The 16,048-nt window shown below is 39.1% G+C and overlaps 3 protein-coding genes and 1 pseudogene across 3 annotated transcripts; all 4 read left to right on the top strand.

Moving 5' to 3' along the window:
* Positions 1-1,768: 1,768 nt before the first annotated feature.
* Positions 1,769-5,264, top strand: LOC116128406 (serine/threonine protein phosphatase 2A 57 kDa regulatory subunit B' theta isoform-like). The gene is given in 3 exon segments (XM_031414125.1): positions 1,769-3,613; positions 4,489-4,776; positions 4,778-5,264. Coding segments are annotated over 3 exon segments (1,551 nt in total). The 5' UTR covers positions 1,769-2,395; the 3' UTR covers positions 4,823-5,264.
* A 718-nt stretch (positions 5,265-5,982) lies between these two features.
* LOC116128689 (stemmadenine O-acetyltransferase-like) lies at positions 5,983-7,296 on the top strand. The gene is made up of 2 exons (XM_031414447.1): positions 5,983-6,629; positions 7,062-7,296. The coding sequence occupies exons 1-2, from the start codon at positions 5,983-5,985 to the stop codon at positions 7,294-7,296; spliced, it is 882 nt and encodes a 293-aa protein (XP_031270307.1).
* A 2,924-nt stretch (positions 7,297-10,220) lies between these two features.
* LOC116128681 (stemmadenine O-acetyltransferase-like) lies at positions 10,221-11,564 on the top strand. The gene has a single exon (XM_031414439.1). The coding sequence runs from the start codon at positions 10,221-10,223 to the stop codon at positions 11,562-11,564; it is 1,344 nt and encodes a 447-aa protein (XP_031270299.1).
* A 1,786-nt stretch (positions 11,565-13,350) lies between these two features.
* LOC116128667 lies at positions 13,351-14,737 on the top strand (annotated as a pseudogene).
* The last annotated feature ends 1,311 nt before the right edge of the window (positions 14,738-16,048 follow it).

Raw genomic sequence — 16,048 nt, 5'->3', positions numbered from 1 at the left:
TATTCAAACAAAATTTAGATGTGTATACTTGTACTAGTTGGTGTTGGAATCCGTTATACCAAGTGGATTTTGGTTGGGGAGACCGGAATGGGTAACCACTACTAGTAATGTGAAGAATTCTATTCTGCTGTTGGTACAAGAGATGGCGCGGGATTGAAGCACCGGTGACTTTGGAAGAACAGACATGGCTATATTAGCGTGATGATAACTGCTTTCGTTTGCTACTGTTAATCCTGGTGCTGTGGAGGCTGCCACTACATAAGCTGTTTATGTTGATAATGGTTCCATGATTAGCGCAGGAGTCATTACGCATAAACCTAAAGAACTGTAGTGAATCCATGTACAGTTTGATTAGCCATTTCTTACGTCTATGTTAGGATCCCACATTGAAAGGAAAAATGGTGGACTGTGGATTTAAAGGCTTGGGCACCCTTCTTTGGCAAGCCGTTTTCTAAGGAGAGTTCTACCCAAGCCCGAAAGACCCATGACCTAGCCTAAATTGTTGAGTTATTGTAGTGGGTTCCTCATAATTGGTATCAGAGCCAGGTTGTTATGGAACCAATAAAGAGCGTATTGAACAGTTGGAGGCTGGGCTCGGTGAAGTGCAAGATGGGCTACACCGGATGGAGCTCAACATGGCGGACAAGCTGCGACATTTAGAAACTCTTAACCATCTCTCTGATGTACTCCTGCAGACCAAGAGCCTCCAAACTAGGGTACCCCACACGTGAAGGCCACAATGGGGGACGCCTTATTGTATCCCTCCAAACGCAAAACTAGTTTTCCTAGATTCTTCGGAGATGACCCGACGAGTGATTCAACTGTGTGAACCATTTTTTGAATTCCAGAATACTCCTGAAACCTAGAAAGTTTCCTTAGCCTCTTACCATTTGGAAGGAGAGCCAACAATGGTGGTACTGGATCCACAAGATTTTCCAAAAAGGACGTGCTCTCTCATGGGCAGATTTGAAGATGAGCTCTGGGCATGCTTTGGCAGTCGAGTGCGGGGATTTGATGAAGCCCTTTCAAGGATACAGTAGGACGGTTCATCGTGTGATTATCAGCGGAATTCGAGCGCTTGGGCAATCGCGTACGAGTTGGACGTAGAAGCTCTTGTGGGAACATTTATGGGTGGCTTAAAAACGAACATTTCAGATGGTATCCAAATGTTTAGCCTCGGACATAAAGGAGGCTATCACTTCGCGTAAATGAAAAATGATCAACTATCGAGACAAGGGACGTGTGTACATCCTCCACCACTAGTGAAAGCCCCGTTAGCTCTTCCGCCAGCAACTCGGCAGCACCAGCCGCATGCAGCTCCTGTTCGACGACTGACTTGGGATGAAATGCAGCGGAGGCGAGCTCAAGTTCTATGTTTTAATTGTAATGAGTATTTTATTGCAGGTCACTGTGTCAAGGGCCATGACTACTATGCTGGAAGGACACGATGGCAAAGGCAACATTATTTGTGAAGAAGTCACCAGAGAGCAACCAATTCAGGGGGATGTGTCGTTCGAAATCGGCAATATGGTACTTTTGAAGCTGCACTGATACCAGCAGCAACACCTTTAAACAGGTCTAATTCCACCAGAAAATGGCTAGACGAAAAAGCTCCTGGAAATATTTCCAACTGTGGACCTTGAGGACAAGATCCACTGATTGGGCGGGGGGAGTGGGAATTTTTTCTTGCTGGCTGCCCTGCCACACCTCTCTCAAGCTTTTCAGTGTATTTGTAACTTGTAAGTATTTATCATCCTAGTCTCTTGTTACGGTATCTGGGTTTTGCTTCATCTTCTATTTCTATTATACTTTTTATTTGTTTTTTTTTTTAACGTATTTTCTCATGATATTATTGTAAAGAATGCTATTTTGATGTTTTTGATGGAACCCAGATCGTGTTATCGCTTGACCGAGCTGAATTAGGTGCTAGTTTTAGAGAAAACAGGAAGAAGAATCTCAAGAGGTGAATGGGAGAGCATAGGTAATAGGAGCTTCTAGTCTGTGTATTTGTTGTATATAAAGTTCTTACATTCTTATTGTTTGATTTGGGCATCTGGGTACTTGAATTTAAGTCAAACGATGTTATTTCTTGTTCTTGAACTCTGTACACTTGAAGAAAAATCTCCAATTTATTAGAGAATTACGTTTCGTAACCGGTGTTAATACGTTGACGCTTCGATGTGGTGCTACTGGGGTTTGTTTTCTGGTGTTAATATTCGCATAATTGGGTTTGTTAATTCTCTGGATTGAAATTGATTTTGTGCATCTGGGTTTTCGTTATTTGTGATGTGGAGGTTCTTGTCTCTCTCATGGGCTGGCTTCTACTTTGAAGTTGCCTGTGGTCACGGCTGGGTTTAAGCGACTAGTTTTTCTTAGGGTGTATAAATTTTGAGCTATGATCAAGCAGATACTTGGTAGGCTTCCACGGAAGCCAGCCAAGGCATCTGAGAGTCGTGAATTTGGGGGTCCTTCTGCCCCTTCTTTAAATGCTTCTGCCAGTTCTAGAAGCAGTGATCTTGTGAGTGATAGGCCGATAGATTTGGACCATATGACTATTTCGGGTACCAATTCTGCTGTCAATTTTGGGTACAGTCAGGAAAATAAATTTCCCCGAGTTGGAAATCTGAAACTGAATGGCAATGCAGTTGTTACTCCCTATGAAGCACTACCAGGATTCAGGGATGTTCAGAGCTCTGAGAAGCAAAACTTGCTAATTAGGAAACTGAACTTGTGCTGTGTTGTGTTTGACTTCACTGATCCAACCAAGAACTTGAAAGAAAAGGACATCAAGCGGCAGACATTGCTTGAGCTTGTGGATTATATTACTTCTGCAAATGGGAAATTCACAGAGACTGTCATGCATGAAGTTATAAAGATGGTATCAGTTAATTTGTTTAGGTCTCTTGCACCTCAACCTCGAGATAATAAAGTTTTAGAAGCCTTTGACCTGGAGGAGGAAGAGCCTCTGATGGACCCTGCATGGCCTCATTTGCAAATTGTGTATGAGTTTCTTCTGAGATTTGTTGCATCACCAGAAACAGATGCAAAATTGGCTAAAAGGTATGTTGATCACTCATTTGTTCTCAAGTTGTTAGACCTCTTTGATTCTGATGATCCTAGGGAGAGGGAGTATCTGAAAACTATTCTACATCGCATCTACGGAAAATTTATGGTGCATCGCCCATTTATTCGGAAATCCATCAATAATATTTTCTTTCGATTTATTTTTGAGACGGAGAAGCATAATGGGATTGCTGAGCTTTTAGAGGTTTTGGGTAGTATAATCAATGGTTTTGCTCTGCCGTTGAAAGAAGAACACAAATTGTTCTTGGTACGGGCTCTAATTCCCCTTCACAAACCAAAATGCCTTCCGATGTACCATCAGCCATTATCATACTGCATTACACAGTTTGTGGAGAAAGACTGCAAACTTGCAGAAACAGTTATAAGAGGTTTGTTGAAGTATTGGCCAATCACTAATAGTTCAAAGGAGGTTATGTTTCTTAATGAGCTGGAGGAAGTTCTAGAAGCAACTCAACCAGCAGAATTTCAGAGATGTATGGTACCCCTCTTTCGTCAAATTGCTCGTTGCTTGAGCAGTTCACACTTCCAGGTAATATGTCATCAAACTTCAATCTTCAAGTTCTTTACAGTTTTGTTCTGTTGCCTTAAATGCTACTTCCTGCCTTTGCACACTTTCAAACATTTATGCGTTCTACACTTGCCATATTTGTGTTACCATCTGTTGTGGTTCCTGTAGTTTTTTCTTAAAAAAAGTGGAACATGCTCTATTATTGTGTTAGTAAATGATAATTATTTTGTTTTTAAGTGGGAAGGAGTTAAATTTGTTTTTAAGGATGATTTCCTATTTTCTTGCTTTAGACTTTTCATTTGGACAATTGTACTTCATATATATTTCTATATTAAGTTGATTAAGACATGATCTTTCGTTTTTGAAATTGTTATCGTTATTGATAATCTTTTTGTCACTTTCTTGTCTCTAGTGACTATTTTGCTGAGTAAGGTTTGGTTGTAAGCCTGTGGTGGGTTGATGCTGAGCTGGGTATCAACGAACTAGAAGGGTTCATTAAACCGTTTGTTCATACATACAGTAGACTATGTTTTAATGTTGGTTCCAACTGTTTTTTAAAAAAGTTTCCTAATTACTTCCATAATCTTGGATTTGTTATCATGGTCAACCTTTTTTTCTTAAAATAACACAACCTAAATTTTTAATAATTTTGTTTGAGTCAATCAAATGTCAAAAACTTTTCACTATCCTTCCTTATACAGGCAATTTTTTCGCTGGAATCCTTATTAGATTCAGGTTCCCCAGATCAAATTGATTGGAGCACCATGCCGTTATGCCATGTTCATATATGTTCATACAAGGATCTTAGTTTTACCTCAGATGAAATGTTGATAATTTATACCACTGCTTTCCTGAATTTGATTTCAGCTACTTTATGCTTTATGCTTGTTTATCAGGTGGCAGAGAGGGCTTTATACTTGTGGAACAATGATCACATTGAGAGCTTAATCAGACAAAACCGAAAAGTCATACTGCCCATTATCTTCCCTGCCTTGGAGAAAAATGGTTGTAATCACTGGAATCAGGTGGTCCAGAGCTTGACACTCAACGTCCGCAAGATGTTCTCTGAAATTGATCCTGAGCTATTTGAGGAGTGCTTGCGCAAGTTTCAGGAGGATGAATCAAATGTGGAGGAGATCAAAACAAAACATGATGCTGTATGGAAGCGCTTGGAAGAGATTGCTGCAGAAAAAAGCTGCAACTAGTGAAGCAGTTGCTGTACCTGTATGATACCTGCCCTAACATCTTCAAGCTAGTGATAAGAGGATATTTTGTTCAGTTAAAAGATTGCAATTTTTATGGACTGGTGTGGTAACTGCAAGATGGTTGGTGTGCTTTAAGAGATCAAATGCTTGTGGTTTGATGTCCATACTCTTTGCTGCTTGTCCTTTGAACCATCAATACTCTTGATGGTCATTATTTCTCAATGCAGCAGTGCAGTCCATTTGCATGGATGCCATCTACTGCTTACTCCCCAAAGTGGAACTATTACTGTAGCCCAGATTCCCATTAGGGGGTATGAGAGTGGTTTTGGCATTGTTATAGTTGATTTTTGAGGAGTTACATGAAGGATTTAGCTACAATGACAGGTGAGTTAGGCACTTGGCCTTGATTTTGATCAGTTCTCCTGTACTTGCTGAACTGCTCAATCTCATTTCCTATGTTGTATTTGTTATATATCTGTCCATTGTTCTACAAATGAAACCTCTGGTTTGTGTGTATTCTTATTTGTACAAATTGTAATAGAAGTGAATGGGTGTTAAGTGCGGATGTCATGATTGTTCTTTGTTACTGTAGTCTGGTGATAATGTTAAAAACTAATAGGCTAATATTGTTCCATCCAGAAAACAATTTTCTTGGTGGGTACAGGTACACTGCAATGTTCATTAGGGGCCTTCGTTAGCATTTGAATTGCGACACCGGCGTGGAATAGGTCAGATTAGATGGATAATAATGAATAGTCAATTTTGATATTTGAATAAAAATTTTGCTCCCAAATTGCTACAAAACCCTCTTGTTACTATGAAAGCTCTGAACTAGCTTCTACTCCTTTTCAAATCTCTTTTCTGTTTCAAAGAAAGCAGCGATTGTACCTATATGCAGCATAGAAGGTGTAGAATCTGGACACAGGAATGAAAGTTAAATTGCCCACTTTATAAGTCACAATATATATGAGCCACGCGATTTCTTACAAGAATCTAAATTTAGCTGCCTCGTATTTCACTCAAGCTGCAATTGTACTGGACTTACATGTATGGCTTTTCGCGCAAACATTATTCTCACCAAGACTATAAAGCTACTACATACGCGTAATGACAATATTCAGCAGAAAAACCACAGCTAAATTTATCGTAAACTAACTGCAGAATAAGGTTATGGTGATGGCAACTATGGAAGTTGAGATTATATCTAGAGAAGTCATTAAGCCTTCCTCTCCAACCCCACCTCACCTGAGGCTTCACAATCTATCATTTTTTGATCAGTTCATCCCTTCCTGGTGTGTTCCTGTTCTCCTATTCTACTCCAACAAAGAGCTTGATGATCTTGCTTCATACTTCGCCACCAAAAGATTGCATTTGCTCAAAACGTCCTTATCTGAAACACTAGTCCGATACTACCCACTTGCAGGAAGTATTGGAGACTCAGAATCTATTGAGTGTAACGATGAGGGTGCTGTAATTTGGGAAGCACGAGCCAACTGTGGGCTATCTGAAATTTTGAAGCACCCAGAGAATGAGACACTGGACCAGTTGTTGCCAGACGATCTGCAGTGGACTACTAATTCAAACATCCCGTTAGTTATTCAAGTCACCTTCTTTGACTGCGGAGGAATGGCCATTGGCTTTTGCTTGTCACATAGGATATTGGACATGTCAAGCATGGGCAAATTCATCAACAACTGGGCTAACACTGCCCGTGGCACAGGTGATCATCAAAACGTTTTGCCGGATTTTAGTGCAGCGACTCTGTTCCCACGTGGTGATCTACCAGTGCCACCACCACATAAGCTTCCAGGAGGGACTGTTGTCACCAGGAGGTTTGTGTTTAGTGCCTCAAAAATAACATCTCTCAAGGCCATAGCCAGTAAAAATGTGCAAAATCCCACAACGGTTGAAGTGGTAAGTGCTCTAATCTATAAATGTGCAAGTTCTGCCTCTAGAGCAAACTTAAATTCGTTAAATCCGACTCTCTTTGTCCAATCACTGAATTTGCGTTCAAGGACGATGGACCGCCAATGCCTGAAAATTTTATGGGAAACGTAGTTTTTATATTTTCAGTATTGACAAGTGAGGAGAATAAAATAGTTTTACATAGTGTAGTTGGACAGATGAGGGAAGAATTAGCGAAATTCTTGATAGGCATGCAAAAAACTTTAAAAAGAATGGTTCTCAGCAATTTTAGAGTGTTTGAAAGATGCAAGGAAAGTATATTATTCAAACAAAAATTTAGATGTGTATACTTGTACTAGTTGGTGTTGGATTCCTGTATACCAAGTGGATTTTGGTTGGGGGAGACCGGAATGGGTAACCACTACTAGTAATGGGATGAAGAATTCTATTCTGCTGATGGATACAAGAGATGGGCTCGGGATTGAAGCACTGGTGACTTTGGAAGAACAAGACATGGCTGTATTTGAGCGTGATGATGAACTGCTTTCGTTTGCTACTGTTAATCCTGGTGCTGTGGAGGCTGCCACCACATAAGCTGTTTATGTTGATAATGGTTCCATGATTAGCGCAGGAGTTAATTACGTAGATGAACTTAGAGAATTGTAGTGAATCCAATGTACAGTTTGATATCGCCATTTCATGTATGTGTCTATATGTTAAACTAATAAAATTCTGATAACATATATGCTGACGTGGCTTATGATTTGCCACGGTGGAAGTCAGCACTTTGTTAAAGAGTCAAAGGAGCATGCGGCATCGTTTCAGTCCCGGACCAAGATGTATATCATGCCCTTTGATCCTTGAGTCTTGCAAGAGCTTCTCATCTCTCTCTCTCTTTTCCTCACACAACGCATGGCTGAAGAATCTTCTGGATTGTTGGCCATCTCACGGCTATGATGAAATCAAAAACAGGTTTAGGCTGTTTTAAAGAAGGATGATTGTGTATTTAAGTGTGACTGCTGGAGAAGAGGAGGTAGATCTCAATTGCAAAACTTAGGGTTGTCAATTTGGGTGTGTCCCTTCCTTTGTATTCTTCTTTGTTCTTTGTTCATCTATTATACATTCTTGGTGATTGAGTAATGAAAATGCCCTACTGTGATCCTTAGAGAGTAGGTGTAGGCTGCAAAGCTGAATCACTATAATCTACTGTATTCTGTGTTCTTCTTTGCTTGCTTATTTCTTTCCTTTTGGTTAATCAATTAGTTTATTAATTGTGTTTAAATAATGTATGTTAGAATTGTCTCGCTGGTTGTTCTTTGTTGTGGGCAGGGCCCCGGAGGCCATTTGAATTGATTTATTTGATATTTTATCTAAAATGTCTTGATTAACAGATAGTTGGCAGTCGTTTTCCGAGGGATATGTTTTGTTTATTTGGAAGATGGGATATGATTTAAGAAATTCAACTATTTCCAACTACTCTGTTTGCTAATCTCAATGCATCCCATTTTTTTTTTTATCGGATGTATAGTTCAATCACTTATATTTTATGGCAACGTGGGTTAGTTTTAATTACTCCATACCATTTAAAAAATGACGAATACACCCCCAAAAAATTACAAATACACCTCCAATAGTTTACAAAAATTATAGTTCAGTCCCAGTTCCTACTCAGGCACCCGGACCTCGGTTCCGGTTCCAGTTCCAAATCCGATTCTGGTTCCAGCATTGTTGGAATCAGATCCGAACCCAGGAATTCTCAGTTCCATTTTTCCAGAATTGGACTGGACCCCAATAGGGTCGATTCCGGTTCTACCCTGTACCCATGCTCACCCCTTACGCATACCATTTCATCAATTTGCTGAGGTACAAACTAGGAGATTATTATAGTAAAATGTTAACTACAACATGAATCACAATTCTAAGACTGGATCTTATGCACATCATGTCCACTAAAAACCATGCAACCATGCTGAATTAAGTGAAACATAGTCATAATGGGTTGCCCGGGACTCGAAATCGGAACTAGTCAGATGGAGTAGAAATATTCTTTATTCAATAGTCAATTTAAATTAAGTAAAAAAAAAACCTCCCTAAGCCGTGCCTGCATTTTTCATTGCAAGTAATATTAGGTTCACAATCTAATCTCACAATCCTTGACGTAATAATTTGTCATTGGTTAGCTCGTAAATGGCACGTGGGACTCATACAAATAGGCGAGACCTATTTTTTGAACTGACCAATGACGAGTTACCACGTCGAAGGCTATAAGAAAAGGTTATGGATTGAGTTGTAGACCTAACATTACTCTTTTCATTGCACACAACTTTTCTTACGTATAACATTGAAAAATCTCTTTCTTCCCCTGACTATGTAAACCAATGGATCGCCTTGCTCCTATTAAAAACACTAGTGTAAGCGGATTCGCTTGCAAATGATAAGGATAAAAAATTCATAATTGGGGTGATAGTAAGAGTATAGTTACAGTAACGTTGATCATTTCATTTTTTAAATCAAATCCAAATAAATCATTTTATCTAGGATTCGGTGTGGGATGCTTCACTGAAACAAAACAAAAAGGGAGGCCCGGCTGGGTACTGCCAGGCCAAGTCATGGAAATAAAAATGGCCCTGGAAACAAAATTAAAGAGATATTCTTTATTATTATTATTATTATTATTTTTATTCGAGATATCTATTTCATGAAGAGTTGACTTTATATATATATTCAACCAATCGATTTGTTATCATCTAAACTTACTTCGTCCCATTCAATTATAATATATGATTGTCTTGTTTTCAATTATCCCAATCAAGTATGGAGACAGGTTTAATCTTGTTCTCAAGTGACTTGTACAGTCCGCTCTAATATTGTTTACATTCTCTAGAAGGAAATACAGTATTACAACCATCATTAAATGGTTTGGTGGTAAAATAGTAAAATGAGATTTTATAAATTTTTGAGTTTGAGTCCACAGAGGCCCTAATAGAGGTAGTCACTGAGGAGGTTACTTGGTCGTCAACTTCAGGGTCTTATAGGATTGATTGAGGTGTACCCAAGCTAGTTCGAACACCCTCGATCGGAAGATTAGTTGAGGTGTGCGCAAATTAGTTCGGATACCACCAGTTGGGAGATTAGTTTAGGAGATTAGTTGAGATGTGCGTAAACTGGTCTAAACATCCCTAGTCGAGGGATTAATTGAAGTGCGTGTAAACTGATCCAGACACCCCTGATCAAGAAATTAGTTGAGGTTCGCGTAAAAGCACTGCCGGCTGCCTAGCTCTTATATTCTTCAACGCTATGAAAATTCCTTGCAACATATGGCACACTAAAGCTTTGTTTCATTAACTTTATTAATCATTTTCTGAATTGTTCTACGAAACTTATTCCTGCTTGAATTTTGTGCACAGCCTGCAGAGACTTAATGTTGAATCGATTCCAGGGGCTATTTAATCCTTGAATTATAACACAACAGCGTACGAAAAAACAAGAGATTGTGAGAGTAATTCTAATTGGCAAAGATGAAAGTTGACATCGTTGCAAAAGAAATTATCAAACCGTCCTCTCCAACCCCTGATAATTTAAGAAGTTTCAAGCTATCCCTTCTTGATCAGCTCGCTCCTGCAGTTTATGGACCTATGATTTTCTTCTACCCAAATGGTGACACAACTCACCATGCCTCCATTGCTGAGCATTCCCACCACCTAAAGAAATCGCTAGCCGATACGTTAACTCGCTTTTTCCCACTAGCCGGAAGAATAAAAGACAATTTCACGATTGACTGTAACGACTATGGAGTTGGTTGTGTGGAAGCACGAGTCAACTGTCTTCTGTCGGAAATTCTGGAACATCCTGACTTGGAAGCACTTAATCAGTTCTTGCCATTTGAGCTGGATTCGACTGAATCAAGCACAGACTCTCTAATACTTGTTCAATCCACCTTCTTCAATTGCGGCGGTGTTGCCATTGGGGTCGGCCTTTCGCACAAGTTAACAGATGGAGCCACGTATGGCACGTTCCTGAAGGGCTGGTCCGCCACAGCTCTTGGCGTAGGCGATACCGTGGTTCCATTATTCAATGCATCATCCTTGTTCCCGCCGAGGAATTTATCTACCATGACTTCTATGGCACTTAACTTCTCGAAAGAGAAGTGTGTTTTACGGAGATTAGTTTTCGCTGCGCCAAAGATTGATGCTCTTAAGGCCATAACTGCCAGTCCAGGCGTGCAAAATCCAACACGAGCCGAAGCTGTGACCGCACTCATTTGGAAATGTGCTTTGAACGCTGCAAGATCAAACTCAAGGATTTTGAGGCCATCTCTCTTGTCCCAATCTGTGAATTTACGTAGACAGATTGTACCACCGTTGCCTGAAAACACTATCGGTAACCTCGGCGCTCACATTTCAGCCCACAAGGACGAGAGTGAGATAGAATTACAAGGGTTGGTTCGTGAGATTAGAAGAGGAAAACAAGATTTCAGTAAGAAGTATGTGAAGAAACTTCAAGACGACGCATTCAAGGCGATTACGGAGACATTCAAAGAGGCAGTGAGCATGTTTAAAAGCCGTGACATAGAATTCTACAAACTAACAAATATGTGTAATTTCCCATTTTATGAAATTGATTTTGGGTGGGGAAAGCCAACGTGGGTGACTATTCCAGGCGTGACTCTGAAGAATCTGGTGAAGCTGATGGACTCTAGAGAAGGCGATGGATCAATAGAGGCTTTGGTGATTCTGAGTGAAAAGGACATGACATTATTTGAACGTGACAAGGACCTTCTTGCTTATGCTTCTTTGAATCCAAGTATCTTGGAGCTCAACCCAATGAGGCCAATGACACCTTTATTAACATCTTCCTTGTAAATTTTAATTCTAATAGGCTATCGACCAGATTAGGATCATTATCAACGTATCCAAAAGAATCGATATCCCCCCTGTTTGGTACACTTTAATTCTAATAAAAAATTATTGTAAATTGTGAGCATGTAATTGTAAAAATTACAAATTAAAGTAAACAGTATGGATATCCATGAGTCCACCCATGCCCGCATAGGGTAGGGTCCAGATCTAGTTTTTGGACCCATATTGTTGGGCTCGAGCCATACCTAGTCCATCCGCACGTTTTGCCAGGTCTATCCATGACACTATGTAAGACTTATACTAAATTAATCTTTAATTAGGCAATTCGTTTCTCTTTAATTAATAACATGGGTCGATTATTAAATTTAAAATCTAATACTATAGTCAATGGTTATGTACCACACTCAAAAGAAAGCAACATAATAAAATAATAATATATATAATTTTTTTTCCAAATTCTAAATCAAATCTTATCCTCTTTTTGATTATGGGTTTTATTTGGTCAACTTTAATGGACAGATGGGATAATCCAATTTGTTTCTCTGTTACATCTACAATTTTTTTCTTAAAGCAGTTTCTCAAATTTCAAAGGTGAATTATTGTCAAAAGATATTGTTTTAAAATTTTCACATGTGATTTGTGTTATTAATTTGTACTTTGAAAATCTAACTTGGGCTTTAAAGGTAATTTGGTCAGAACAGGTGTCTGGTAAAGTTGTACTTTTGTGACCAAAGTGGAATAGAACAGTTGTATATATTGTTCAAAATTATTACATCAAAGTATTCTCCTAAGTTTATACATTAAATATATGGATAAAGATTTTAATTTATTAGTAATTAAATTCCTAATTAGAACCGTCAACGCCATGCCGCCTCCCACCAACATATAAAGAAAGACACATGGGAAGGCCAGCTAATTCTTTAACGAGTAATGCTACCGTTATCAAAATAGTGTGTCGAATTTATATACTAAATGATGTGAAAAAATTTTAACCGTTGATTAATATTAAGTTAAAATTAATCAACAGTTAGGATTTTACCACGTCATTCGGTGTATAAATTCGGTATACTATCGTCAGTGACTGTATTATTTTCCTTCTTTAATTAAGCTGAAAATTAAGTCAAGCACTCTTCAATCTTTATTAGTTTATTCTATGATAAATATATTAAGAATAATATTTGTTAATGGGTTGAATTACTGTTTTTTTTTTTTTTTAATCAAGAGTAAACTATTTTTTTCACCCAAATAATGACTTAATAACATTTTCTCATCTACTGACTTTTAAATATCATTTTACTATTTAAATTTATATTCTATTTTCGATTTTGGCATCTCTATGACCCTACACTACTATCATTTTCTTCTCCGATCATCACTCACAAAAACTTTTTAAATCCTATTTTTATTGACTCTGTCAATCACTACAATCGAATGATTAGGATTTGTCCATTCACTCCTCGCAAGTCATAACTACCAAAATCTAACCTTTTAGACCTATCAATCTCCCTTCTTCAACAACCTTGATAGTCTGAACTGAAATTGCTTTATGTTCGTCATCTCATTATAAAATCAAATTTGTTTTATGTTCGTCATCTTAGATAGTAAAGTGAGAGGGTGCCAATAACCCATTATTTCGGGTGGAGAAAAGTCGTCGAGTCTTAATTAATTAATAAAGTCGGTGCACTGAACGCTTGATTTACGGCAGAACTGGACTTTCAATATTAAAGCAAATGCTTTACATCAGTATAGCTTGACAGATTGCAGGAGAGATTATCCAACCAGATTTCCGAAGATGAAAGTTGAGATTACAGCTAAAGAAATCATCAAACCCTCTTCTTCAACTCCTCATAACTTGAGAAATTTCAAGCTATCCCTTTTAGATCAGCTCGCTCCTCCAACTTATGAACCTCTACTTCTCTTCTACTCCTTCAATGGTGACGCAGCTGATTCCCATGGGTTAAAGAAATCACTCTCTGATACGTTGACTTACTTTTTCCCACTTGCAGGAAGAGTAAAAGATAACATCGAGATTGATTGTAGCGACTATGGAGCTGTTTATGTCGAAGCTCGAGTGGCCTGCCTGCTATCAGACTTTCTTAAACAACCCAACGCAGATGCACTTAAAGAGTTCCTTCCTGTTGAGGTTGACTCCACAGAAGCCGCAGGCAGGGACGCTCTACTACTTGTTCAATCAAATTTTTTCAGTTGTGGTGGTGTTGCGATCGGCGTGTGTCTTTCTCACAAATTAGGCGACGCAGCCACGTTAAGCACGTTCATCAAGAGCTGGGCCGCCGCGGATATTGGCTCTGAGTTGCAGCAGCGGCCATTATATATTGCATCGACCTTATTCCCACCCAGGAGTTTCTCTGAAGGCGTTTTACCACCACCGGCTCTACTCAACTTCACGAAAGGCAAGTGTGTTGTAAAAGTTTGTTTTTTATGCGCCAAAATCGCTGCTCTTAAGTCCATACGCCAGCGCGAGCGTGCAGCAACCTACACGCGTTGAAGTTGTAACAGCCCTCATTTGGAAATGCGCTATGAATGCATCAAGATCGAATTCAGGGTTTTCAAAGCTCTCTTTGTTATCACAATCTGTGAATATACGAAGAAAACAGAACCACCGTTGCCTGACGACTCAATCGGGAGCCTTGTAGGGTACTTTCCGGCGCAAAAAGATGAGAGTGATATAGAACTACAGGGTTTGTTCGTGAATTAAGGACTGGAAAACAAGATTTTAGTAGGAAGCATGTGAAGAAACTTCAAAGTGAAGTTGCATACGAAGAGATTACAGAGTCATTGAAAGAGGAATTATGCATGCTTATAAGCCACGACATGGAATTTTACATTTGCACCAGTTTGTAATTTTTCATTTTATGATATTGATTTCGGGTGGGGGAAGCCAACGTGGGTGACTATATTTCTGGAGGTCCTCTCAAGAACGTTGTGAAATTGATCGACACAAGAGGAGGAGACGGAGCAATAGAGGCTTGGGTGATTCTATGAACAGACATGGCCTTATTTGAAAAAGACAGAGCTGCTTGCATATGCTTCTTGAATCCAAGTGTGTTAAATTTTCCAGCCATAGATTGTGTTAAATCTTGTCTTTAATTTAGCAGAGTTGGGTTAATTTGTTGCAACTTGCAGTGTTGTCTGGTTCGGGGGCAGCTGGAAACTAAGTCATAGCTACCTTTGCACTTTTACTTTCCGGGTTCTTTTTTTATTTTATTTGAGAGGGCCTGAGCCTCACAGGATGGGGGTTGTTAATTGGAAAGGGGATGTATCCAATAATAAAATATGATACTAAAGATGTTATAAAAATCATTCAAAAACTCTCATTAGCTTGAACACTGAATACTGAATAGTAGCCATTTGAAAGAGCTTGAGGACTCTTACGTTTGGTTGCATTCAGGAATACTACTTTTAGTATTCCCTAAAAAGTTAAACAGTAAAATATCTAAAAATTCACAATATTATTCAACTTTTTTTAAACCCTTTAAATTTATTAATTTAATTAAATACCCCTAAATATTTTTTAAAAAATTACAAAAATACCCTGGCAATCCACATTTACCAGATTCCGACCCACCACTGCCGAAAATGGTCGAAATCTGGTAGGATGGTGCACTACCAGTTGAATCTGCCGATAGCACCGATCTAGCCTTTTTCAGCCAGATCCACGGTGGATCTAGCCGAAAAAGTCAGATCTAAGGCCAAAGATCTAACCATTGACAGCCAGATCTTTGCCGTAACCAGTCGGTAACCGACACAACACACTCGTCATTGACCATCAACAACACCGTTGTTTGCCGTCGTTGACTAATAACTACCAGATCTAGTCGTAGATCTGGCCTTTGCCGATCAGATCCATAGTGGATCTGGTCGGAAAAGGTCATCTTGCAACGACCACAAAATCCAGCCGGTCTACACCGATAGGGCGACTCTGGCTATCCTCTGACGGTGGTGGCCTGCTGTCCGTATTTGAGGGTGGATTGGTGTTTTTGTTAACTTTTAATTTTTTATTAAGGGGTATTTTGTAAAAAAATAATATAAGGGTATTTTATTAATTTATAAATCCTACATCATAATATTCACTTAATTTATTTTTTCTTAATATTTTTAAAATCTTTTTTCAAAAAAATACAAAATTGTGAACCAAGAGCCTGTATCTTTTTCTCCAGGGAAGAATGGGCTTTGTGAATCTAAAGATTGGATTCGTATCGTGGCCCAGGTTGGGAAACCATGTGCTGTTATGGAAGTAAAAGGTAAGATTAATCATTCCAGATGGCAATCACGCGGCCCGCAATCGGGACCCACCCATGTAACACCGCTGACAACCAAGAAGCTCCATTTCATCATCCCCCACATCAGGGGCTGTCAAACTCTAAACCAACAGCGTCTGCGGAACCTTCCAGCTTCCATTTGGACTTTGAAAGTACAATCATCCTCGGCATAATTAACAAAACTTTCTTTTTAGACATCCTCATCCA

Source organism: Pistacia vera, unplaced genomic scaffold (assembly GCF_008641045.1).
Source record: "Pistacia vera cultivar Batoury unplaced genomic scaffold, PisVer_v2 Contig1055, whole genome shotgun sequence".
Classification (NCBI taxonomy): Eukaryota; Viridiplantae; Streptophyta; class Magnoliopsida; order Sapindales; family Anacardiaceae; genus Pistacia; species Pistacia vera.
This window is presented reverse-complemented; position numbering and strand designations above follow the sequence as displayed.